The sequence below is a fragment of the Corapipo altera genome, unplaced genomic scaffold (genome assembly GCF_003945725.1).
Source record: "Corapipo altera isolate COAL_440 unplaced genomic scaffold, ASM394572v1 107b, whole genome shotgun sequence".
NCBI lineage: Eukaryota > Metazoa > Chordata > Aves > Passeriformes > Pipridae > Corapipo > Corapipo altera.
In genome coordinates, this window is record NW_020884951.1 from 2,712,734 (window position 1) to 2,736,510 (window position 23,777).

The 23,777-nt window shown below is 47.1% G+C and overlaps 2 protein-coding genes across 3 annotated transcripts in view; one reads left to right on the forward strand and one right to left on the reverse strand.

Annotated features, from left to right (window-relative positions):
- The window catches only part of LOC113956519 (rho GTPase-activating protein 20-like), a 32,465-nt gene extending 19,063 nt beyond the window's left edge, over positions 1 to 13,402 (forward strand). For both annotated transcript variants that reach the window (XM_027663199.1, XM_027663200.1), the window contains exons 5-15: positions 1,071 to 1,112; positions 1,846 to 1,930; positions 2,799 to 2,876; positions 3,058 to 3,124; positions 4,215 to 4,403; positions 5,137 to 5,312; positions 5,839 to 6,000; positions 7,127 to 7,236; positions 8,148 to 8,337; positions 8,918 to 9,035; positions 9,596 to 13,402. In XM_027663199.1, the coding sequence (XP_027519000.1) occupies positions 1,071 to 1,112; positions 1,846 to 1,930; positions 2,799 to 2,876; positions 3,058 to 3,124; positions 4,215 to 4,403; positions 5,137 to 5,312; positions 5,839 to 6,000; positions 7,127 to 7,236; positions 8,148 to 8,337; positions 8,918 to 9,035; positions 9,596 to 11,337 (2,959 nt within the window). In that variant the 3' untranslated portion in view covers positions 11,338 to 13,402. The remainder of the gene's footprint in view (positions 1 to 1,070; positions 1,113 to 1,845; positions 1,931 to 2,798; positions 2,877 to 3,057; positions 3,125 to 4,214; positions 4,404 to 5,136; positions 5,313 to 5,838; positions 6,001 to 7,126; positions 7,237 to 8,147; positions 8,338 to 8,917; positions 9,036 to 9,595) is intronic.
- Positions 13,403 to 16,161: 2,759 nt separating this feature from the next.
- Positions 16,162 to 23,373, reverse strand: LOC113956516 (adrenodoxin-like). The gene is made up of 5 exons (XM_027663196.1): positions 23,358 to 23,373; positions 22,899 to 23,156; positions 17,741 to 17,865; positions 17,186 to 17,315; positions 16,162 to 16,931 (listed from the first exon to the last, which is right to left on the reverse strand). Exons 2-5 carry the CDS (start codon positions 23,075 to 23,077, stop codon positions 16,811 to 16,813), a joined length of 555 nt encoding a protein of 184 aa, XP_027518997.1. The 5' UTR covers positions 23,078 to 23,156; positions 23,358 to 23,373; the 3' UTR covers positions 16,162 to 16,810.
- Between the last annotated feature and the right edge of the window lie 404 nt (positions 23,374 to 23,777).

Below are 23,777 nucleotides of genomic sequence, written 5' to 3' on the forward strand. Positions count from 1 at the left end.
CAAACCTTTCTCCTGCAGTCTTTTGCCAGGGTGTCCCAAGGCCACCATATTGGAGTATAAAATACAAAGGTTCCTCAAGATGGGTCTGCACAAGCAGCACCATTCAGAGCTTGCCCAGCCCTTGCTAACCCCAAGAATAGAAATGCAGGGGAGGATGGAGCAGTCTAGAGAGTAGCCTATTCATATCCAAATGCCATCTCAAAGACAGTCCCAATGTTAAGCCTGAGCTAATAAGGTTCACCAAAAAGCAGGTGACCTTTTTATTACCTTGAGCACAGTCCAGTCTGGCTAAATGGAATCTAAGTCTAGTATATCACAGGGAACTCAGGTCACTGCTGGCTAAGGGATTTCTTCTTCATCCTTCCTTTTGCAGATCAGAGAGATCAGCAATCTCCAAGGGTCACTCTGTCCTCAGGGGTTCTGTGGGCACAACTGGGAAGCACTGACCTGGCCCAATGCTTTTCCATCTGTGGGGCAGCTGCCTTGGTGGAAAAAGAAATGGGAAACATGTCATGGTTTTCATACCTGCTGTCTCATCATTTCAAAGGGTTGGGATGTTGGTCTTGCCCAGGTGATGCATTTCCGATGAGGGTTCATGCTCTGACATGCAAGCTGCTGTTTGTGTCTTAGCCCAAACACAACAGCAGTTCCATTTCCTTCCCTCTGAGGCATGGGTAACTTGTGCTGGTAGCTGAAGCTTCTAGGAACAGCAGACATTGGGAAAGAAATATTAGCAGAAAGAAAATAGCAATCAAAGGTCACTGCAAAAATAACAAGGGCCCACAGCATGAGTTAACTCCAACTTGACAGAAAGATATTTGTCCCTTATCTGAACGCTCACCAGTCTGACAGGAAATGTGGTCTAGTTTGTTGCTAGTTTTTGTTGTTGTTATTATTATTGTTATTTGTTAAAATAGAACAGAAGAAGGAAAGGACTGTGCTTTTGTTCCAGGGCTTTGCAGGAAGGAACTTTGACTTACAGCTATATATAAATGAAATTGGGTAGAGTTTCCAAAGGCTGTTATCCGCTCAGCACTTGTTTGATGATCTGCCTCACTTTTTGTCTTCAGCTCAGCTGATGTGAAGGAACGATGGCTGTCAGCGTTACTGTGGTAAGTGACCCTCTTTTTAATCTCCTCCTGGGTGGTTCCTCTATGGCCCTCAGACAAATTTACCATGCTAGGTATCAAACTGCACTCTGATTTTTAGCACATTAAGTGTCTAACTACTGTTTGAAAAATCCACCCTTGAAACCTGAATATAGAAGCCCCTGGATGAATGCAAAGTTGGTGTTAACATTTGGGAGAAAATGGGATCCATCAGAAGATGATATTGTTGGAGCATCCTTTTTCCTTTGGAGCTGGAGGTTGACTTTACTAATCACTGTGGAAATGTCACAACTGTTAGTGATGATTCAGATGTTTTTTGATTTGAACTAAAGTTTGTATTTTGTGGCATCTAGAGACTACAGCATTTTCTTTTTCCTGTTTTTTTTACGTGTTGTTTCCACTAACACACAGACAAAAGTGTTTTCACAGGTACAGAGAGGGGAAGAAATCTTCTGATTTGTGGAGAACAGTAGTGATCCGGAGAGAACACTGGGAGGTGTTATGCAGGACGTCTATTTGCATTGAAGTACTGCATGTGGGAGGGTTGCTAGTCTTTGGGCTCCAGGTGGATATAGAAGCCAGGAGCATGTGACCACACTATGAACATTACATTCATATATGTAATATTTAATCTGTATTTATTACAGTACCAAGGAGGATGTCCCATCCAAATTTTAGGGTCCTTCTCCAGTGTGGTTGGGAAATTATAGTCCTTCCCCTTTTCTTTGGCTTTCAGGCATATCAGTGAGGTAAAACAGAATGAATACCTGAAGAATCTGACCCTTCAGATCTTTGTGCTGGATGACGACAACTGTTCTTCTGTAAGTAAAGCTAAGAACCTGCTCATCAGATCAAGACTACACAGGGGTCTGTGGGATAGGGGCAGGAAGGCAGGGCTGTGCTGCTATTTCTGTTTCAAATTCAAGTCGCAGACAAAAAGGTTTAGAGGGTGTGCATCTGGGTATCTGCATCCTTCCCACTGGAAGCCCACTGGGAGAGTTTTGGTTTGAGAAATCAGGAAGTAGCCAGACCCTCACCAAAGAGCACTTAATTCTTAAGGTTATTCTTGGCCTCTGGCTTCTTTTTTCTTTTCTTTCTGCTGCACTTCAAAATCTTTGATGGTTTATGGCTGAGTGCCCAATTCCTATTTTCGGTGCTATAAGTTGAGGATATTGCACAAAGTCACAGGTATGTTCTCCTGAACTCATTTACTGCAATGTGTCCCAGTCTAGCATACATTTCTTGATTTCATGGCAAGCGTGGTGGTCACATTTGCCTCCTGGGTACTCTTCTCTCTAAGAGCGATGCTAGACACTCATGGTTCATCAGCATTGTGCCATGTTTACCCTTTTGAGTGACAGTGGCACTATGATCAATTAAACACTGATGTGATCAAACACAGCATCTGAGTGCCACCCACCCCCTGTGATTTCTGCCGGATGAAATCTGTGGATGATGTAATAGACCCATGCTAGAAGAAGTAGTGGAGAACAACTTTCACACTGTGTAGCAACCATCCTTTCTGGTGTAGTTCAAATTAGTACAGCTCTTCCATCCATGAATATTTAGTAAAGACATTCATTAGACAGAGGAGTGACATTTTCCCCAGATTTTCAAGCTACATGAAACTGCAACCAAACTTCACACCTTTTTATTGGCTTCCTGTATTTTCTCTGTTTGCCTTTCTAGACTACTGCAGTCAACGTATCCAATGTGGAAACTGCAGAGAGTGTGATGAAGAAGACCCTTCTACAGCTTGGGCTCCCTGTAAGTGGCAGTTGCCAGATCTTAGCTAAGAAAGCTGACAGCATCTGGTTTACAGGACAATGTGGATACTAAAAAGTCTAGATTTGCTGTGTGTTGCTTTCTGAGTGGAGGACAACCTCATGGATCTTTACCCTGCCCCTTTCAAGTAACATTTTTCTCTTCTCTCTTCCTCACCCACCAGGGCAGGACCAGTGAACACCACCTCTGGGTGGTCTCAGGAAAAGATGAGCCTGCTTACCCTCTCATTGGTAAGACCTCTCCCACCTTCCCTCAATTCTAGCAGCAAAGGAACAAGTGATAAATGATACCAGGGTATGTGCCAGAGAAACACCACAAACATTGCCCTCTTTGCTTAAAGAAGCAATGGTGGGGACACTTTTGCTGATGTAAGATGTGACATCAAGCTGCTGTGAGATGTCACTTGGCTTCTATGGTCTCAGCATCTCCGTTGAATCAAAGCATGGTGACATCTTTGAAGATCTTCACACTTACCTCCCTTTTCCAAGCAAATCTGTGCATTTCTGGATGGGAGCCTGTGATATTTCTCAGCAGATGCTTCAAATAAATGAGAGATCTTTAGGCTGGCCTAAGAAGTTCCTTCTATGCAGTGAATGTGATGCAGGGGTAGGACATGCCTCAAAGCCCAATCCAATCCCCACAGCTGCTGGTATGAGACTGAAGGGCTACAGGTTTAGAGGCTGGTCATATTCTCCTGCTCATCTTTGCGGGCTTCTGCTCATAGGCAGAGCATGAGGTCAGGGGCAGCCTGAGCCCACTTTCACTGCCTGCAATAGAGATGTCCACTCCTGTCCATCAGGCAGAGCATCTCCTGACACCTTCCAGATCCTTTGCCTCCGGGCTCTGTCAGAAGCCAAACAAATTGCTGCAGTCAGGTGGTCACTCAGCAAGAGTGTGGTAGGTCCAGAGGAAAGCACTTTGGAAACTGAAGGAAGCAGAATTTTTAGATGGTCCATTGGTGACTTATAAGCCTCTAGTTAGGAAGCTAACATGTTTATCCTACTGTTTTGGTAGTTATTTAGTTTTCATTGCATTTCAGTTTGCAACAGTGCTTTGTTGCAGAATGTTCTGGAGAGCTGCTAATGAGGATTGACTGGCCAGGTTTAAATGGATAAACTTACTTGTAAAGCAATGATCCTATGCATGTGTGGATGCGCCCTGGCCTCTTCAGTCCACATGTGGAACTTTCAAGTAATGTTGTTTAGAGGCCCAGCTGCAGTGGGAGCCACTGGATGTGGCTGCTTCCTCCTGCCCAGATTTGGAGCTGTTTTCACATAGCTCTGCATCTTTGCTTGCTCTTTGCACAACTCTGCTCAACAGGGCACGAACATCCCTTCAGTATCGCATTGAGCTGTCTCCGGGACTCTGCTGACCAGCAACAAAGAACCAACAATAACACTCTTCTGGCTGATGGGACAGAGGCTTCCTTCCTTGCTCAGCTCCCAAAGGAAAAGCAGTGTCAGTTTGTCCTGAAACGCAGACTCCAAGCTCCAATGCAGCTGAGGAGAGGTAGGGGCTGCAGGAGTGCATTATAGCCAGGCAGAGATTTTGCTGCTTTCCATGGCAGTGTCAGAATCTTCCTGGCATCATATACATATCCTAGAGTTAATCTCATACCTGACAGAGAGGCAAAATTCGTCTTTGCAAATGTTCAGAATTAGCTTTCAATCCTTGATTAGCTTTCAATTGCAGGTAATTATCATAGAGTCACAGAATATGCTGAGTTGGAAGGCCCCCATCAGGATCATCAAGTGCAACTCCTGGCCCTGCACAGGACATCCCAACAATCCCACCATGTGCCTGAGAGCATTGTCCAAACGCTCCTTGAGCTCTGTCAGGCTTGGTGATGTGACACTTCCCTGGGGAGTCTGTTCAGTGCCCAACTACCCTCTGGGGGAAGAACCTTTCCCTGAGGTCTAACCTAAACCTCCCTCAACTCAGCTTCATGCTGTTTCCTCAAGTCCTGTCACTGGTCACAAGAGTGAAGAGATTCTCATGCTGCACAGACAGGAAGGTTCCCTGAAGAATGGTGATTGATAGAGAGTTTTGCTGATGGTTGAGAGATGAACAAGTGGTTTTGCTTCTGTATATTGTCTGACCATCCCCACTGAGAGTGCAGTTAATAAACAGGGGAGAGTAGGAAGTCCTTGTTTTGCTGTGAACTCCGCCTCCATCGTTGATCACTGGCTGGCCAGCAGGAAGGACAGAAAGGTGTGTAACAGAGTTCTGTGTTTTCCTTCAGAGTCACTGCAGAAAAACACCAAGAGGAAGAAGTCCTTGATTGACTGGGCCCTGCGCCGCAGCACCAGCACTCCCACGGGCAGCCCTCCTTCACAGTCACCTACTACCCCACGGAAGCTCTTTGGCCTGTCCCTGACCTCTGTCTGTCCTGATGGGATCCTTCCCAAGCCAATCATGGTAAGGAACAGTCTGGACTGTTTGTCCTGACACAAACTTGACATGTTTAGCCCAGAATTTAAAGCCACTTGCAGTATTTATGAGAATTGAATGGGGAAGAGGACCATCATTTGCTTGAGTTTTAGATTCAGCTCAGTAACAAGGGCAGGAACATCCTTCTTCTAGATAATCATATCACTTCATTTACAGATGTCTGTCCTGTTTCAGTGGATGTCTCCAACCAGGTCATCACCAGCTGACAAGGGGCAATGTCAATGGATCCTGCCATGCTGCATAGTCTAGACCTCACTCACTACAAGAGTCCTCTGGTCTCATGCTTGTCACAGGATAAGCGTACCCACAGGAACTGTACATGCAACTTGGCTGTCAGGTTCTTGTCCCTGGTTAAATCAGGAAAAATCTCTCATATTTTTCTCTTCCCATTATTGATTAGGTCTTAACACTATGTTACAATACATGAAGTGTAATACACACAAACAAGAGGGTAAAGAGTTAGGCTTTTAAGTACAACTGGGCTTTCTCTTAGGATATGCTGCTCCTGTTGTACCACGAAGGTCCCTCTACTAGGGGCATTTTCAGACGGTCTGCCAATGCCAAGACTTGCAAGGAGTTGAAAGAGAAGCTGAACTCTGGAGATGATGTTCAGGTGGATGGAGAGTCAGTCTTTGTGGCTGCAGCTGTCATCACGGTATGTTTGGCCAAGTAACTCAGCTGTCTGGCTAATGGTACCTTCCTTCTTTAAGGAAGTAACATGAGTCTTTATGGGTAGGGAAGATTTCGAGGAACAGAAAGCATTTTCCAGCAAGGTACATTCTCAGCTGATGGCTTGGTCTGTCTGTGTGCACAGAGGTATCTGCCTGACACTTCTTTTCATGTGCAGTGGCCCTCAGGACAGGGCTTCATTTTGTATCTCCCTGGACCAAAGTACCTCCAGCAGGAAATACAATTATGTCCACCTGCAAGACAGCCATGGTGTCTGTCCAGTGCCAAAGAACATGCCAGAGCCCACACTCAGCAGTTCAGATGCTGCCCTGACATGTCCATGAAGCCCTTTGGTGGCAGCAGCACAGATGCTCTTTGTTGTTTCTGGATGCACAGAAGAGGCTTCAGGAGCTTTGGGAGGACTTGTACCATTTGAGGGCAATTGCTCTGCAACCCCCCAGACAGCTCAAAGGAGCTGGCCTGTGCTCTCTGGACCCCAAGCCTTCACCCTCTGATCAGCCAGTAAGCAAGAAGGAAAGCAGGTGCTAAACCCAAGCAGAGGGGTTGTGGCAGTTGAGGGATGAAGCTTGTGATAAGACTCATGTTTTAGTAAGGAAAAACCTATATTTTGCATGGCAAATGGGTCAGAATAATTCAGACATCAACTGCGTCAAAAACCACCCCTGTCTCAAGTTCTTGTTGGCCTGCTACAAAAAGCTGTTGACTGGGAGGATATTCAGGCACTTTCCAACGCAAGACATACACTGAGTTTTTAAATAGTCCCCTGTGAAAAACCAGCAGTCCTCCTAGCTGAGGAACGTTTCAGAGAGATCTGTGCACAGCTTCAGGGCTGAGTCCTCTGCTGCAGCAGAGATCAGTTGTGGTCTGAAGAAGGGGTAAAACAGGAGGGCTGCCTATTTATTCTGCAGTGCTGCCATGGGAGAACTTGAGGAGGACAGCTTAATGGGTGTGGGAGGGGAAGATAAACATATTTGTGTCATGTTGTTTTGTCTTGTGCTTAATATGAATAAACAGTGACTATATGCATTGTGAAACCGAAACCAGGAATTCAAAACTGACCAGACTGCTCTGCATATATATATTTAATTCAGGATTTTCTCCGAAATATACCTGACAGTGTTCTATCCTCAGACTTGCACGGACTGTGGATGGAAGCTGTGGACACGGAAAATCAGGCACATAAGATTGAAGCTATCAAAAGGTTTGTAAAAGCCTTTGTCAAAGCTTCTTTTGGTGGGAAAAGGGGGAGCATATGGCCCTGAGAACAGCCTTCATCTTCTAGAAGATTCCTGGCAATGCTCCAGGCCATAGTGGAGCTATTGCTGATGGTCAGTGTCACTGATCAGAACATTTTCCTTTCAGTGGTCTTTTATGAACATCATTAACATTTCTTACCCCAGAGAAGCGATTATAAAATTGTTTTCTGATGACCAGTTCAAATTACCAGAACCAGTAAACTGAAAAAGCACAATAATTCAGCTACCAGGAGTACACCAAAGTTAGCAGAATTAGATCCTTAATGACAGTAACCTTTTTCTTATGTGAACAAAATGGCACTGATCATCATATTGGCAGTTAGAAGAAACAGCCCTGTCAAAGTGGTCACTGGGACTTTGGAAACAGCTTTACTGCCTTGAAACAGCTGCCCTGAGCAAGAGCAGCTTATCAGCCTCCTGTGGCATATCCAGTATATTCAACCATGGCTCAAGTCAGTTTTTGAACCGTACCATTTGGCCTGGGCCTCCTTCCTCCACAGTGTCTTAGCACAGGACACGGCAGTGCTGCTGGCCTGGAGCTGGGTGCGTCTCCTTCAGGCGGGCCCCGTCTTGTCAAGGCATTGTGGGCTCCTTCCCACATGCTCTAGAGCCAAGTTCCTTGTCCCTCCAGCTCTGGGACCACAGCAGATAGGCAATATGGATGCAGAGTTGTGGCTCTCACATGAGTTGGTGGAGAGTAGTGACACAGTCTCACTTTATTATCAAATGTGAATGTCTCAGACTGGGTGCAAAGGGGCAGAACTGGGCAAAAATTTTTGAGAAGCAACCTCTGGTATTTGAAGAGCAGATGTTTGTGAACAGCACTGTTTTGTTTTTTTTCCCACCCCCTGAAAAGTCTTGTCAACCAGCTTCCAGAGGCTAACCTCATCTTACTCAGACACCTCTTTGGAGTCCTCCATCATATTGAGCAGAATTCCGGCGTGAATCAGATGAATGCCTTTAACCTGGCTCTTTGCATAGCACCCAATATGCTGTGGCTACCAAGTCCCACTGGGCCTGAGGAGGAGAGCCAGTCTACAAAGAAGGTAATCTTCCATAGGCTTAGGCTCATGTATGTCTCCCCCTTTCACTGTATTTTGTAGGCTAAAGGAGGGCATAACATCAGTGGCAGTGATGGCTGCGTGGCATTCAGGCCTCGCCCTTTTCCCTGTGCAGCTGTGCCCACACTAGGAGGGGGGTTTAGCCCCTCAGGGTGGAAAGGGATGCAGTAGTTGCTTTCACCAGGCAGACTTCCTATGTTGTCAAGCAAGCACAAAAAAACTGGAGCAGCTGAAGTTGGACACTGCCACTTCAGCTGGGACAAAGTAAGCAGTGAGCATGACAGTGCACCAGAGCGGAGGAATGTTTGCTTGTAGCTTATGAGGTGTTAGCAAGAGTAAGGAAAATTGTAGAACATGCTGTATCTGGCTCACAGTACCAGTTCATGTAGCTCATATTCTTGCTTCAGGTGTAGTTCATACAGACACATTGCCACATTATTAACAGCCTCTTGAGGAAATTATATCTTTGTCAAAAGAAAAGGAACAATCTGGGAATGATTTTACTTGCTGTAAATGGCTAGCTCCATTTTCATGAAACTAAACCTGTGAATTCCTGTTTTGCTAGGTGGCCTTGTTAGTGCAGTTCCTGATTGAAAACTCAGGAGAGATTTTTGGGGGTGATATTGCCTCCTTGTTTCAAAACCCTGACAAAAAGAAGTCCAAAAACTCAACAGAATCTCTAGGTAAGTTGGTGGGTCTATATTTTCCAGAGAAATTTAAAATCTTTTAATAGGTAAAGTCCTCATGCAAAAGAGTTTGCTTTACCTTCTTGTCTCATCTAAGGAAATGCATTGAAAACAAGCTGAGTTTGGTTTTCCCTTTGCCTGGCAAGCATAGGCAGAAAGAGATGGCAAAGCAGAGGGACAAGGAGCAGAACCTCGAATGTGTCCCTGGGGATGGCTGCCTCTCTCTGGGGCTGCTGTTCAACCTACTCCAGCCATTGCAGTAATTTAGTGTAGCCTTAGCACCGTCATGTCCCAGCAGTCTTTTTTTTCTTTTCCAAGTTAGGTCTGTAAAGTTAAACCACATGGTTGAATGGAAAGCGATGGAATTGTCTCTGTTAACTAACCTATGAATACAGGCCCATGTTGAAAGCTTAGGTCATCAAGACAGAATTTTTTTATTAGTCCCTGTGAAAATAATGGATCATCTTTGTTTTTCTATGGGCTTGATATAATTTCCCTGCCTTGGTTGTAAGGTACTATATATATGGCAACAAATTAATTTGTGTCCTCTGCCCTAGGCATAGGCTTGGCTCAGCATGATGATTCCTCTGATGAGTTGGAGTTTTCTGCTTGTGACCCAGAGGGGCCAAAGCACCACCTGGAACCTGAAACAGATGCCATTTTTGAACCACCCAGCAGCTTGTTACTGAATGAGGATCAGGAAGACTGGGACTTGTTCAGTGAGATCACAGCCTGCTACCAAAGCAAAGCCCAAATGAATGCCAGTACAGACAGCTGTGACCTCCTGGAAGAGGACAGTTCTTTCTGCTCCATCGGCTCCACCCACTCGCTCAGCCTGGCCCGGGACCGGTGCTCATCAGAACCCAGTGTCTGCCTGAGCTCCCAGCTCCCTGCCCAGGGCCACGAGCCAGTGGCCCGCCAGTCCAGCTGCGATGCCACCATCACGTGCAGCCACACAGATTACATGCACAGGCTCAGGCAGCTGCAAGTGGAGAGCCAGAAGCTGATTGATGAAGGTCTAAGCCCTGGGGTTAATAAGACCAGGCAGAACTTGCAGCAATCACCTCAGACCAGCTCCAGGGTGAAGCAGCTCAGCCTTCAGAAGTCCAGCCCGTCCAACAGGTCCAGCTTCTCCAGCCTGTCCTCTACCACCACCTCCCCATCTGCTTCCTCGCTCAGCTCCTTAGACAGTGCTTTCTCGTACTGCTCAGAGTCATCAGCCATTAGTCCCACAGATGTCTCATCTCAGCTGTTCATGTTTGGCACTTCTGCCAGGCTTCATGCTGTGTCCCCCAAGGTTGCCAAGAGGTCCCCAAAAGAGTGGCACAAATCCCTCATGTCTCCTGTGCTTTTACCTCCATGTGACCTGGACAGTTTCCAAGAGTATGAACCCAAGCCTGGAGAGAGCAGTCATTGCTTTGGAGAGAGGAATAGTTTTCCATCTGTCAGCAAAGCTGCTGTGAGAAGCCCACTCACTGACATTGACTGGGAAGAAGAGGAGAGACAGCTGAGTTGTGCAGGGTGCCACAGCCTGGGGCTCAGGAACCAGGATTATACCAAAGAAATTGAACAAAAGCCTGAATTCCCAGCTGCCAGCCCATCCAGCAAGACATCCCCACAGGTCAGCCACCAGCAGCACAGGGAGAAGGCAGTGAAGAACATAGAAACCAAAAGCATTGATGCTTGCCTGCTGAGCCAGGAAAGCCTGAAGCGCACTAAGATAACTTTTTATGTAGCCCCAGATAAAGAAAGCTCTTGGGGGTCTCCAGTGGGAGAGGAGGAGGAGAGATCTGTGGCAAAGATCAGCAGTTGTGACTTGCCTAGCAGCAGCAATGAGCAGAGCCTGTCCAAGGGTTTGCAGACTGTAAGAGTCCACATCCCCCAGACCGTTTTCTATGGGCAGAACACCCCCCTTGTTCTGCAGTCCATCTCCAGGCGTTACCACCATGAACCAAAGGTCCCACCTCCACATGCCAAGCACAAAGAGAGCCCCCAGAGTGCCTCCACTCCCGAGGAGCTGGAGAGCCAGCCAGTGGAAACGGCGCAGGCGCCAACCCAGAGCGAGGGCTTTGACACCTTCAGCCATACCATCCACATCATCCTCCCTGCCTACATCCGAAAAACCATCAGGGAGTATTTCAAGCACGATGAAACAGAGCCGTGTCCCATGGTGGAGGTGGAAGCAGTGGAGAATGAACTCCTCCAGAGCAGGGTGGAGTGGCTCAGGAGTCAACCGCTGGCAGACGCGGCTGCAGAGGAGCATGACACGGTGGCCTTTGCCGAAGAAACATTTGTCTAGGGCAATGGATGCGGAGGAACTAAATATTTTTTTGTGTATGTGTAACAGAAAATATTCTGTAATATGCGATCAGAGTGTGAAGAATTTAGCAGGCTGCATGGGACAACAAGTGTAAAGTGACACTAATGTGTATGTAATGTTGGGATTCAATAATCATTTTGGTAGGAAGGGTGGGCACAGGGTGGTTCTCCTTCTGTTTTCTTTATGCCCTTTTTTGATGGAAGAGATTTCACTGGCTGGGTGTGTAGTGGGCTGAATGCCACCACACTCTCCCTGTCCATGAATTAGCTGATCTGTACAGGGCCTGACTCTATTTCTTTTTATAGCAGGAAAGGAGAAACTCTGCTTTATTTTCTCCAGTCAGCTGCCGATGTGTGTGGATGACTGGAGAATTGAGACAGCTCATGCTCTGTCAGAATTAGTTAAAAATCTTTACACTTGCACAAAAGGTACCATTATTCACTGTTCATCACCACCATTCATCCAAAGGAAGATCCTTCACCACCATTCCAGAAATCACTGCTGCTTTGCTCTGCTCATCTGTTGCCCCCCATGGTCTAACTCACAGCCCACATCCATTACTGGTTGACTCTGGGTTCCAAAAATACCAACTGGAGCCCAGAGTCCAAAGTCCAACACTCATTGACAAACAGCATATGTCACATTTTAACCTCAAGATTGCTTCTTTCCCCAATTAATTGTGCATTAATTCTTTCCTCTCATACCTTCCCCAAAGCTAGCATTTGACAGAGACACAGTTGCTATAAAGGATTTTAGCACTGTCACTTTGACACAGCTATGAATGTTCTTCAGTGTCCTCTGGGAGTAGCTGGTCCTTTCAGTCCCAGTGGAAGGTGACATTATGGAAGTGGAAGGTAAATGATGTCCCTTTCCAGAGGCAGTATGGATGGGGCCTAATAACCAAATAATAATCAAATTCCTAGTCGTGCTAAGAGGGACTTGAGCAGGACTTGGCTTTAGCATGAGATCAAAGAGCTGTGGAAGTTGTCAACAATGTTGTCAAGTGGATGCTGAAGCAAAGTCCCATCTAGTCAGAAAGTTGTCAGTCCATATGCTGAGACTGCCCAGGCTTCAACAGCACTGATGCTGGCTCAGAGAAGCACTATAGTTCCCACCCAGAGTACATGGTCCGGTGCTCTCCAGCAGAATTAAGTCTGGAGAGTTCCAGGCAGGGATGCACTAAGCAGGCTGCTGGTGGGGACCACCAAAGAGAGACAGCCAGTGGACTCCTGGAGCATCCCCATGATTCCACTCAAAACCATGCTCAGAAGCACCATAGCCATCATGGGGCTTGTTAGAGGATTGTAATGCTGCCAGCTGAGCTCTAAAAAGATGCTGAGAGCACCACATCAGTTTGATAGGTGTTAAGAAAACAATGGGAAAAGTCTCAATGGTTAAAAGGTTTGGGATGGTTCATTTGAAAGTTGCATGAGAGTTTTCTATGGCAGTTTCTCTCAGAGCCACACTTCTTTTACTCAGTGTACAGTGAAAGGGTGAAGGACAAGAGAAATGCATGAATCCTAATGACTGAAAGGTAGTGCTGGTGGAGTAAGTGCCCCTGCAAGCTGCTGAGTGTCTGTGATTAGCCAGAGCTGGAGCTGCTTGACAACTGCCATGGTTTACTCCTTGCACAGAGGGGGAAGCCACTGCTGTAAAATGATTTAGGAGGTGTCAGATCCCTCCACTCATCTGCCAGGTGCCTGTGAGGGTCAGTGACAGGAACCTGGCCCAGCACTGCAAATTCACACCATCAAATATTGGGGCAGGGGAGCTGGGGGAAGCCCAGAGCCCTCTTTCCAAGCTGTATAGGGTTTGTTTTGTTAGATGCTGGGTGTTTAACTCTGAGATGTGGCACACTCGGTCTCTGATCACCTTTGTGGCCCTTGTATAATGAAAGGTGTATATAATCATAACGCAACCCTGTCACCACCATCATTTTCCTCATACATGAACAGCAACAAGGCATTCACAGTCTTTTTTCCAGAACTGCAGTTGTAACTATTTCAATAAAGGACACACAAGTTGTCATTGTGGTGCTCTGGTCGCCTTTTGTTCCCTTGCTCCCGCTCCCCTCTCCCCTGTGTCAGGGTGGTGGTGTTTGCAAGCACCCAGCTGTGCTGTGAAAGGCACTCACCTCTCAGCCGAGGTCTGCCAGGCTGGCCACAAGGAACCCTCTGCCACCACAGCAGCTCAAGCATTACTCCTATCTTTTCAAGAAGGTGAAACAGCACTAACTATCATATGAAAAGTCTGCCTGTTCTTGGAAGAGAGATTGTTCTGTATTCTAACAGATTGTAAACTGGCTCAGTGGTTGGGCTCAGGTCAAGCAAAGGGGACCTGGGCCGAATGCAAACTAAGAGCTCACAATTTGCATCACCTAAAGGAATTACAAGCAAGTTAAAAAGAAATTAATTTTTAGAAACACTGAGACAAGTGGGGCTGCCTAATATGGGTGCAGTTGCCTGGTTAGCTGCTCTAACCCAGCCCTCTAGTAATTATTTTTCTATATTTAAAACAAAACAATATCCTGTAAAATGTAGCACAACCCACAGTTCTGGGCGTGGAAATCTGCAGCACTCCTTTTTCATGACCCAGACAATAATGTAAATCTGAGAGACCAGTCTTGAAAAAGTTCCACAGCACCCAGCTTGCTCATAACAAGAAATACCAAATACACAACTAGTTGGTTGGCTTTCTGCCCCAGAAAAGCCACATTTTCCCTTAATGTACAGCCCTGACACATAAATAGGTTTCCCTTCTTTCTCTGCCCTTTTTCAGATCAAACAGAGAGATTCAGACCAAGTTGGCCTCACACATACTGAAAATCCTACTCACTGCCTGGTTGGAGACAGTCACTGGGGAAGTCATGTCACATGGTTGCCATCCAGGAAGTGAGGAGCCTTCAGGGCCTGCTCCCAATATAGACCAAAGCCATACAAGTCCAGCTCATTTGCCTGGAAGAGAAATGACTCATGCAGTTCAGCCTCTTCTCATTTCTGCTCAGCATGTATGATCTGTTTTCTTATTCTGCAGGCCGACAGAAACACGACAGAAGTGCCTGGGGCAGTTGTGGCTTATTTTAACCTTCTCAATCCTATTTCTGACATTCCAACCGGCAGGAAAGCCAGTCTCCAAAGATGTCCTTTGCAGGTAGCTCCTTTGTGCAGAGGCCTCTGCTATCTCATGGCACCTTTGAGGGACAGACAGCCCTGCCAAAGAGTAGCATGGGCTACTTTGACTCCCTGCAATTGAAAGCTAACAGCTTGTTCTAGAAACTGTTTCTTCAAAGGTCATCCACACTCTGAAAACAAACACAAGTCACTCAACCCTTCTGAGCCAGCTGCTCCCTCCCTTGCCATCCTGCCCTGTAGGTGCAGAGAGCTGGCACCTTCCAGCGGCAGCTTGGGCTCCAGCTTCAAGCTCACGTCGAGCTGGGTGTGGAGGAGTGGGACTGCAAAGCTCCCGATCACCTCGGCTGCAAGGGGACACCAGGAGTGGGGAGAGACTTGAAGTGGTACTGAAGGTGGTGGGTTTACTGCTTTCATTTAATTCATTTTTATTCTCTTTGCTTTATTACAGTAAACCTGAGACAAATTGGAGGAGCAGAGGTTTCCTAGAAACAGACACAGGCTAGAGGAGTTTTCTGATGTATGACAAAGCAAAGGGCTACCCTGGGAAAGGATTGGCCTGGCCCTGGCCCATGCCAGGAAATCTGCTCCGCAGGTAGCCTTCTGCTAAGAGTAAAATTCTTACATGGATAAAATTTTGCACCGATTTTTGCATGAAGGACCGGAGAGGAAGTCAAAGTCTATTGTGCGGATTTACAGAATACCACTCGTCAGCAGGGACCCCGGGCCACGCCGAAGGGGACAGGGCTGGTGTCGGCAGCCAGAAGGCACAGAGGTGCAGAGACCCTCAGACACGAACCGCGGCTCCAGCTCCTCGAGACAGCTCCGGGCACGGGGCCGAGCGGGAGGGAGGAGAGAGGGGAGAAGAGGGCAGGGCGGGGAGGAGGGAGGGCAGGGCGGGGAGGAGGGAGGGGAGGGCGGACCCAGCGCACCTGCCCCGCCAGCGCCCCCGGGCGCCCCAGCGCTGCCACCGCAGCCCCGCCCGCCCGGGCCCCACGTTACACCGACATTCCAGAGAATCACCGAACTGTGGAATCACGGAATATCCTGAGTTGCGAGGGACCCATCAAGATCAGCGAGTCCAACTCCTGGCCCCGCACAGGACACCCCAGAATTTCACCATGTGCCTGAGAGCGTTGCCCAAACACTCCTTGAGCTCTGGCAGCCTTGGGGCCGTGACCACTGCCCTGGGGAGCCTGGTCAGTGCCCCACCACCCCTTTCCTAATATCCGACCTAAACCTCCCCTGACACAGCTCCAGCCTTTGCCTCGCATCCTGTCACTGGTCACAGAGAGCAAAGATTGGTACGTGCCCCACTGCTGCCCCGCAGGAGGATGCTGAAGACCCCAGTGAGGTCTGACCTCCATCTCCTCCAGCTGAACAAACCAAGTGCCCATAGCTGCTCCTCATATGGCCCCTCCAGACCCTTCAGCATCCTCGTGGCCCTTGCCCTGGACACTCTCTAACAGATTAATGTCTTTTTTATATTGTGGTGCCCAAAACTGCACACAGGACTCAAGGTGAGGCCACACCAGTGAGGAGTAGAGCAGGACAATCACCACCGTTGACCATCTGGTAATGCTGTGCTTAGTGCACCCCACCAAATTCCATTCAACTCATTCTATTCCAGCCAGGCTCATGGTACCAGAAAAGCACATTTCATAGGTCTAAAAGCCTCCTTATTAGAATTTTATTTGACACATGCGATAGTACAGCAATGGGAAAAATTAACATTTGGAGACAGTGGCTGATCCCGGAATGGAACAATTCAGGGACCTGTAACATCTCAAGTTCATGGAAGTGGTTCCCACTCTCAGGAACAGTCAGCATGCAAATGTTATCAGTATGCTCTTGCTGACCAAACTCAGGCCACCTACAACATCAAGCCCATCAGTACATTGACCTGTGAACAGCTATCTCTTCTTAAGCTTCCCATATTGGGAAAAATCTGCTCCACTTTTAAAGAACCAAGCCTTGGAAAATTCTGAGCAGTTACTTATAATAGCAGAATTCTTAAATTTCAAAGGACAGGGCAAGTCATATACAGCACAGATGTTTACTGACACGCACTCAGGGAAATACAAAGCCATACACTTTAGTCCAGTTGCATTCGGCAGAACATTTAAGCACTTAAAACACGTACCAAAGACCCTATTAAGCATTAAAATTGTTTAAGTAAGGGATTTGCCAAACAGGCATTTTATACTGAATCAAACCTCAATGGTCTACTGCAAGCCAGCCACAAAAAGCAATATTGTCAACCAAAAGCAAAGTACCCTGCCACGCCTAAATGAGGATGTGAGCTGTGCAGGAGTCATTTCCAGTTACTGTTTGCTTTGCTTTCCAACCTCCAGCTGTCTCCTGATGTCTGACACATCCATGGGGACCCGCACCGTCAGACCATCCATTGACTTCTTAACATACACCTGGCAGCCAAGGCGTGATCTGAGAAGAAAACATGAAGTGAGGCTTATCTGTTCCCAAAGAAAAGGAAGAAATTCCCCACCCACACTGGGATGTCTGGTCCAGGATGGGTTTTCACTAAAGCTCCTGTTAAAGATCTCCTGTGCCCCAAGAGAAAGCAGCTCACGAGGCACAACTGTAAGACAGAACAAGCCCTGTCCCCTTGGAAAGAAGTGCCACATGCTGAACCTGCCTCAGAGGTCTGAGGATCTACTGCAATCAGCAAGGAGGCTTACGTCTCAGTGAGTCCATACGCCAAGTCCAGCATGTCCAGCTCTTCATCTGAGATAGCATCAAGCTTTTGGAAGGTGTCCTTGTCAAAGATGAGGTGACAGGTGGAGCAGGCTAATGTTCCTTCACATGCACCTGGTGGAGAAACAAGGTAATGACAGCAAATCAGGGAAAAGAGGAGCGTGAGAGAGACCATCTTCAGGAACAGTGTGAGAAAAGGTCCTTTAGCAGATCTGGAACATGTCAAAAGAGATGCCAGAAAACACAAAAGATGGATGCAGGTTTCAGCCTGCCTCTTCTCTGGGAGGATCACAATCAGTTTTCAGATTTTTACATCAGCTCTAACCAGTCAAACATGCTGACAGAGGCTGTTAGAATGCCAGTGGTGACTGTGAAGTCACACTGCCATCTCAGCATGGTAAGCCACCCAGTAGGCAGCTTTTGGGGAAGGGAAGCTTGCTTTATGGTCTCAGCAGAACAGTGGCATATGTACAGTTGCACTATTCTCAAGTACCCACTGGTCCTTAGAGTACACACATATATCCTCCTGTAACACCTACCAAATCCATCAATGGCCAAGTTTTGATTGACTACCACTTCCAGCAAACTCTGCCCTTCTTTGGCTGTGGTTGTAAGTCGCTCTCCATCCCGATTTATAAAATGCACCGTCACCTGACCTGCAGAGCTGTAAGACAAGTTTGCAAAAATCAGGAGTCCACCCTTTCCTGCATGTCCACAGTTGAGGTCTTTTGGCTGAGCACTAGAGCCATGGCACATGAAGGGAAACATGCATACAACACTTTCTCAAAGGATTACACCATGGACCTCAGAAAACATTCAAATTAACAGTCCTCAGTGGCAAGCAAGTCTGAGTTGCCCCCAAATGTTTCCCACTTTATCAAACATCCCTCAGAATAAATGTCTATCTGTGCATGAAAAAGTACAGGTGCTCTGCATCTGCTGCTTCTGCTTGGGCAGGCTGGCAGAGGGAGCATGTTAGGCAGGCAAAGCATTTGCAAGTCCTGGGCCCGGGATGCTAATCCTGGATAGAGTGATGTAATAACAAGCAAAGTGCTCAGGATCAGATACTAATCCTGCAAGAAGGGCTGTTGTCATTGATGGTTTTTTCCCCCATTCCATTCCAAAGGAGATTACTCGTGACCGTTCCTCTTCTGCTGCTTTTTCTTCAATGAAGTGCCCACTTCTTTCCTGAACTCCATCACAGGGAGCCTTCTTGTGACAAGACATGCCCATCCCCAACTTACAGAGCTCCCGGGCTGAGTAACCCCCTCCCAGCTGATGTGATCCTCCCTCGGAAGAAATTGGTGGTTATTTTGACAGCTTGCGAGATCTATAAATAAGAGGAAAAACAGCACCCACTTCATCTCCTCCAGACCAGGCTCTCACACAAGTGTAGAGAAGGCTGCCATCCTGGCAGTAGTGTCAGGGATTTCTCACCAAGGCAGTACATTCTGAGATTGTGTTATATTTGCCAGGGGAAGCACATGAGCAAACAGTGTTTTTTCTTAGTGTACATACCCAAATGATCACTTAGAAAAAGGGGTTACCTGAAGGTCCCATCTCCTGTGCTGAAAGAGGGAAGCACCTTGGAGGTAGTGGGGCCTTTTGCCCAGTAACTCTCAGTGTGGCACTGCCTAAGTGCCCATCACCCCAAAGCCCAGGGCATCCTCCAGTGGTGGAAGCTGTGTCCACTCTCTACTCTTCAATCAGGCTGACAACACACACCACTCATCCAGATCCCTGTAGAGATCCACCTCTGTCTCCCACAGCTCTGGTAACTCCAAAGCACTGGCAGTATCAGCACTGCTCTGTGGTTTTGCTGCTGTCATTTCTGGCAAAACAAAGCCTTGAAACTGGAGCAAACTTTGCAGTGAGGACTGGACAAGCTCACAGTCCCTTGATTTTTCTCACTTACACAAGATTGAGTGAAGCAACACCCAGCTTCTTCTAATACAAGTGCAGGTATGAAGCTTGGTAACACTTCTCCTGGAAGCCATGGGACCAGTGAAACAAACAGCAAACATGGCTCGGAGCTGTGAGAATTTCTAATATTATCTACTGATTTTTCACACTGTGTTTGCAATTCACACCAAGTACAAACTGTCATAGCCCCAGGTCACACGTTACAGTAGAATCATCAGCTGAGGGATTGCTATAGTGCCCACACTCCTCAGTAGCAGGTGTCCTCTTGGGAAGTCACAGACTGGGAGGAGGAATTGGTTAAATGCAAACTGTACCTGTGATAGCAACACCAGCTGCTGGAAAGACCCTGCCTGCTCAACCCCTCTCTGCTCTGTGGCAAGGAAAATAAAGAATGTGGAGATTTCTGCTGATTTGCTTCTAATGTTAAGTACAAATATATAAGGATCAACTTTAAACAATTTCCTTTGCTCTTTCTTAACTCACAGGAGGCAGAGGTGGAGTACAGGGGATGTATCCAGCTGGATAGGAGACAGGAAGAATTCCTGCAAAAATGTAATGGGAAAGGGGGAAGAAATGTTCTCCTTTTTCAACTTTACAGGTCTTGTTCACTCCGCTTCATGTAAGTCACAATGACCATCCAGCTCTAATTCTATTTACCTGCTGACAAATCAGTGCAGTTCATCTCTAAGTCAATAAGGATACATTAAAATGGGGACTTCATCAGCAAGACTTCAGGAGCAGAAATTTCCAAAAATTATCTCTTTGGAAAGTCAATTCCTGTATTCCATCAAAAATTGGAAGTGAAGAAGAGTTGAAACAGTATTTTTCACTTTCTCTGCTCTTTTGTTTGTAGTTGTGCTTTGATTCAGCTATCAGGACACAGGAACCACTGTACTTTCATCCCGGGAGGCCAGCTTCCTGTTTTTCTGAGAGCTTCAGCTGCAAAAAATGCCTGAGCTGTTAGTGTAGCCTAACTAACATAACCAGGGTCCTCTGGTTATGCAAACAGCTGTGAAGTTGGCACTGGGCCGTGCTGCAGAGGGAAGAGTTTCCCACCTGCAAAAAGGAAAGATCACGTTGCAGTCATGCACAGCCATGCAGGACCACCCTGCTTCCCAAAGCAAAAAGCCAGAAAACATCATTAAGACATTTCAGTCTCCTTCATAAAGACACCTGCAGACATTTCTTTGTAAATAAGCAATTTAAAGAATAGTTCTCAAATGTCAAAATAAAACAAACTAAAACAACCCTCTTCATATTTTGGTGGATCAGACTGATTTATTCCATTTGTATGACAAATAGGCAGGTTTCTGGTCAATGCTTGGTTTAAATTTATGGGTGAAGTAATTTGTTACACAGTAGAAATGGTAAAGTGATAAAACTTCACTTAGTGCTGCAACTGAATGGATTCTTCAACAAGATAATGAAAGCTGACTGCCTGCAGAGAGTGCTGAATCCAAGAATCCCCAAAGCTGCCCACACATTTATTGACAGAAAACTTAATTCCTGTTATCTCTGAGGCACCTAGACCTTCAGCCAATATCAGTCCCACGAGAATCTTTGCACCAGCCTCCCACAAATCTAGTTCCCTGCAGTTCCTCTGAGATACAACTTTGCTTTGACTGTTCCTGCCAGTTACATGAGCCCCAAGACAGCCAAGCTGCAGCCAGCACACAGGGTACAAGGGACAGCCCACTTAGGTCCAAGGAAGTACAGCTGCTATAGCCAGACCCCCGTGTGACTCTGGATAAGCCTGGGTGCAGCAGTTCACTCTTCTCCAGAGTAGGGATGACGCCAAGTGCTCCTGACCACAACACACAGAGCACCTGCAAGCAGCTTCTCTCTCTTTGCTGGCTGAAAGGAATATTTAAGCTGTTTGTCTGCATTCTCAGTATAGGTGCCTCTGTTGGGGGCATAAACCCAGCCCAATGACTCCCCGTTTTCACTGTTTGGTTTAGTCACCTCCCACACACTCACTGGTCTCATTGTCTTCATATCCCTCGAATCAGTCCCAGGCTCAAGTCTCCTCTGGAGGACCTCTGCTTCTGGGTGTCCAAGACTGGAAACAAGGTCTGCAGCTTTTATTTTTTATTTACTTTTGAATTTGTTTATTGGTGGTTTTGAAACTATGAAAAAATTCCTTTCACATTTTGTTAAGTAATTTTGATCTAGGATTAAAGAAAATATAATCAAAACTGATTAGACTAAGTTTTGTTTCATTTAGGCTGAATTATTTTAGAATGGCATCACAGGACACATGGTCAAAGCTTTGCAGAGATCTTACCAGGATGTGACAAACTCAGCAATGCAAGTTCAGTGCATGACAACTGATTATTCCCTTTTAAAAAATAAAATCTCAAACTGTCTGTGACAAAGGAAACTAGTAAAGGGGTTTCAAGGAAGTGGTTCTTCTCCCTATCAATGTTTTCCCTAGAAGATACTTTCCAAGACCATACAAAGCAGCAAGATGCCTACAAGTACTGCCAGAGATAACTTCATAAGGCACAAACAAAATAGAAAGAAATTCCTTTAATAATGAGTCTTCATAAATCCCACCAGGCAGGGTTATCAGTGTGACTTTTCTCTCCGGTCAGATAGCAAAATTGTTTATTGTATTTTCTGCATGTTGGTTGGATCTTTTTCTCAATGCCTAGCAGACTACAGCCTGACCCAGATGATACAGGTCTAAGAGATCTATAAATTACCTTTATTTTGCAATCTCCTTCTGAACTATCCATAAAGAACAGAGAGAGGAAAGGCTGGCAGGGAGCCTGCCATAGTTCCTGCTGTGGAAATACAGAAGAGTGCTAAGTGCCTGCAGCCCCTCCTCAGCCCTTCAGCACAGGGGGTGCTGAAGGCTCCTGCACCTTGAAGATTTCCATCTTGAGGAACGTCCAGCCTTCTTGGACTCCTCTGCTCCTCAGGGCTGCCTCCCAGGGGGCTGTGTCAGCCAGGCCTCTCAACTGAACCAACTCTGCCCTTTCAGGTGACCAGTCAGGAGCCCTCCACCCTGGCATTGCATTTAAAGACAATTCTGAACACGTGCTTCTGAAGGGTTTTTGCCAGAGAGCTCAACTCAAGCTCAGTATTCATGACAGACTGTGCATCCCATTCCAAGCAAGCAGTCTAGCAAAGCCCAGCACAAGTCCCTGGTCCCAGGAGCGAGGCAGGAAACTGGAGCCATGGGCTAGCAGAGGCCCTTGCACCCAGAGTTGTCCCTAGCAGCCAAGCACCTGAGCCAGATTCTCCATCTCCCAGCACAGGCACCAGCGAGGCACAACAGCTCAATCACAGCCCACAGAGCTGCAGACATCCTCCCCCTCCTGCTCTGCACCTACAGCAGAGGGGACTAGAAACCCAACAGAACTCACAATTCCCAGAGCAACCCTGTGGTCATCCCAGCTTCCCCACAGCAGGAACACAACAGCCTGATGGCCTGGCTACCCAACACACCTTGCCCGCTGTCTCCCTTCTCAGAGGCTGGTGTCTGGGCCAGAGGGGCCAAAGGACTCTTATGCCACATTGTCACTTCCACGAGCTGGATCCAGGCCACTAGCTGTGGTCCCCACAGCTCTGGGGGCAGGGAGTAACACCTCTTGGACTGGGTCCTAGCACCACCTTCCTCCCATCAGCATCTGCTCACCTCAGGTGGTGGCCTCGTCCATCACCTCCCACAGGTTACAGCTATGCTGGCCTCTCTCCCTTTTGCAGGGCAAGGCAGGGGTGCACGCCTGTCTTTTTGGACGCAGCAAGGTATGTCAGCATTTGACTCACCTCGATTCCCCAGGGGCATCCTGGAGCCTGTGTGTGGAGCTGAAGCCTCTTTCTGACCACCACTTTGCTGGGTTGTGATGCTGCTCAGTCATCCCACCGAGGCAAATGAAGCGAATTTTGCTCGCGTTCAGTCCACTTCGCAAGGGTCGCACGAGCCCCAGGATGCCTTGAGCTATCATGCTGCTTTGAGTCCCTCCCTGTGTCTCCTGGGCCGTCCTTTGTTGCAAGGACAGTCAGATTAAAAGCTTATAAGTACAGCTGAGAGGGGGAAAAAAGGAAAGAAAGAAAAAAGGAAAAAAGTAGGACAGCCTCCCTGGGGGTGGAGGGAGGGAAGAAGGAGGGGAAGCAGGAAAGAAGGATGGACTAAAGGATCTTGCTGCAGTTCAGCCCATCAGGGCATAGGTGAAGCACAGTAATATGAACATCACCTCTACATACCAGTTCCTGAGCAGTGACCACCTTGTTCTGCATTAGACTTCCGTTTTAGGAACCAGAACTAAATCCAGTTCAGGAGCAATATTCATTGTTATGTCTAATCATACAAGGGGTTACAGGCTGAGGGCTGGAAGAGGACATCAGGAGCGCTGATGGTTGCTGCCTGCAGGAGAGGGGCATGTCAGTTCCTACAGCAATAGGGTGAAAGTAAGACTCATGAATTCTGCTCTTGACATGATGGCATCCAGCCACATCATCACTTTCCCCAATACTGTAGGCTTCTACCTCTGAAATGAATATTCACTTACTTTGCATGATGGTGGTGAGAAGCCGCCACACTTAGCTCATTTGCCAAACTCTCTACTGAAAAGTACCAGAATGGCACAAATAAGTAGCATTCATTTCACTCTGCTAGTAAGCCTTCTGTAGAAGAAAACTAATTTA

Bases quoted from the DNA above. Each gene is read 5' to 3' on its own strand.
- LOC113956516 (XM_027663196.1), bottom strand. From the start codon at position 23,077: ATGATAGCTCAAGGCATCCTGGGGCTCGTGCGACCCTTGCGAAGTGGA. The intron at 17,866-22,898 runs GTGAGTCAAATG...CTTGTCTTACAG, and splicing joins GATGCCCCTGGGGAATCGAG to CTCTGCAGGTCAGGTGACGG. The intron at 17,316-17,740 runs GTAGGTGTTACA...TTTCTCCACCAG, and splicing joins CTTGGCCATTGATGGATTTG to GTGCATGTGAAGGAACATTA.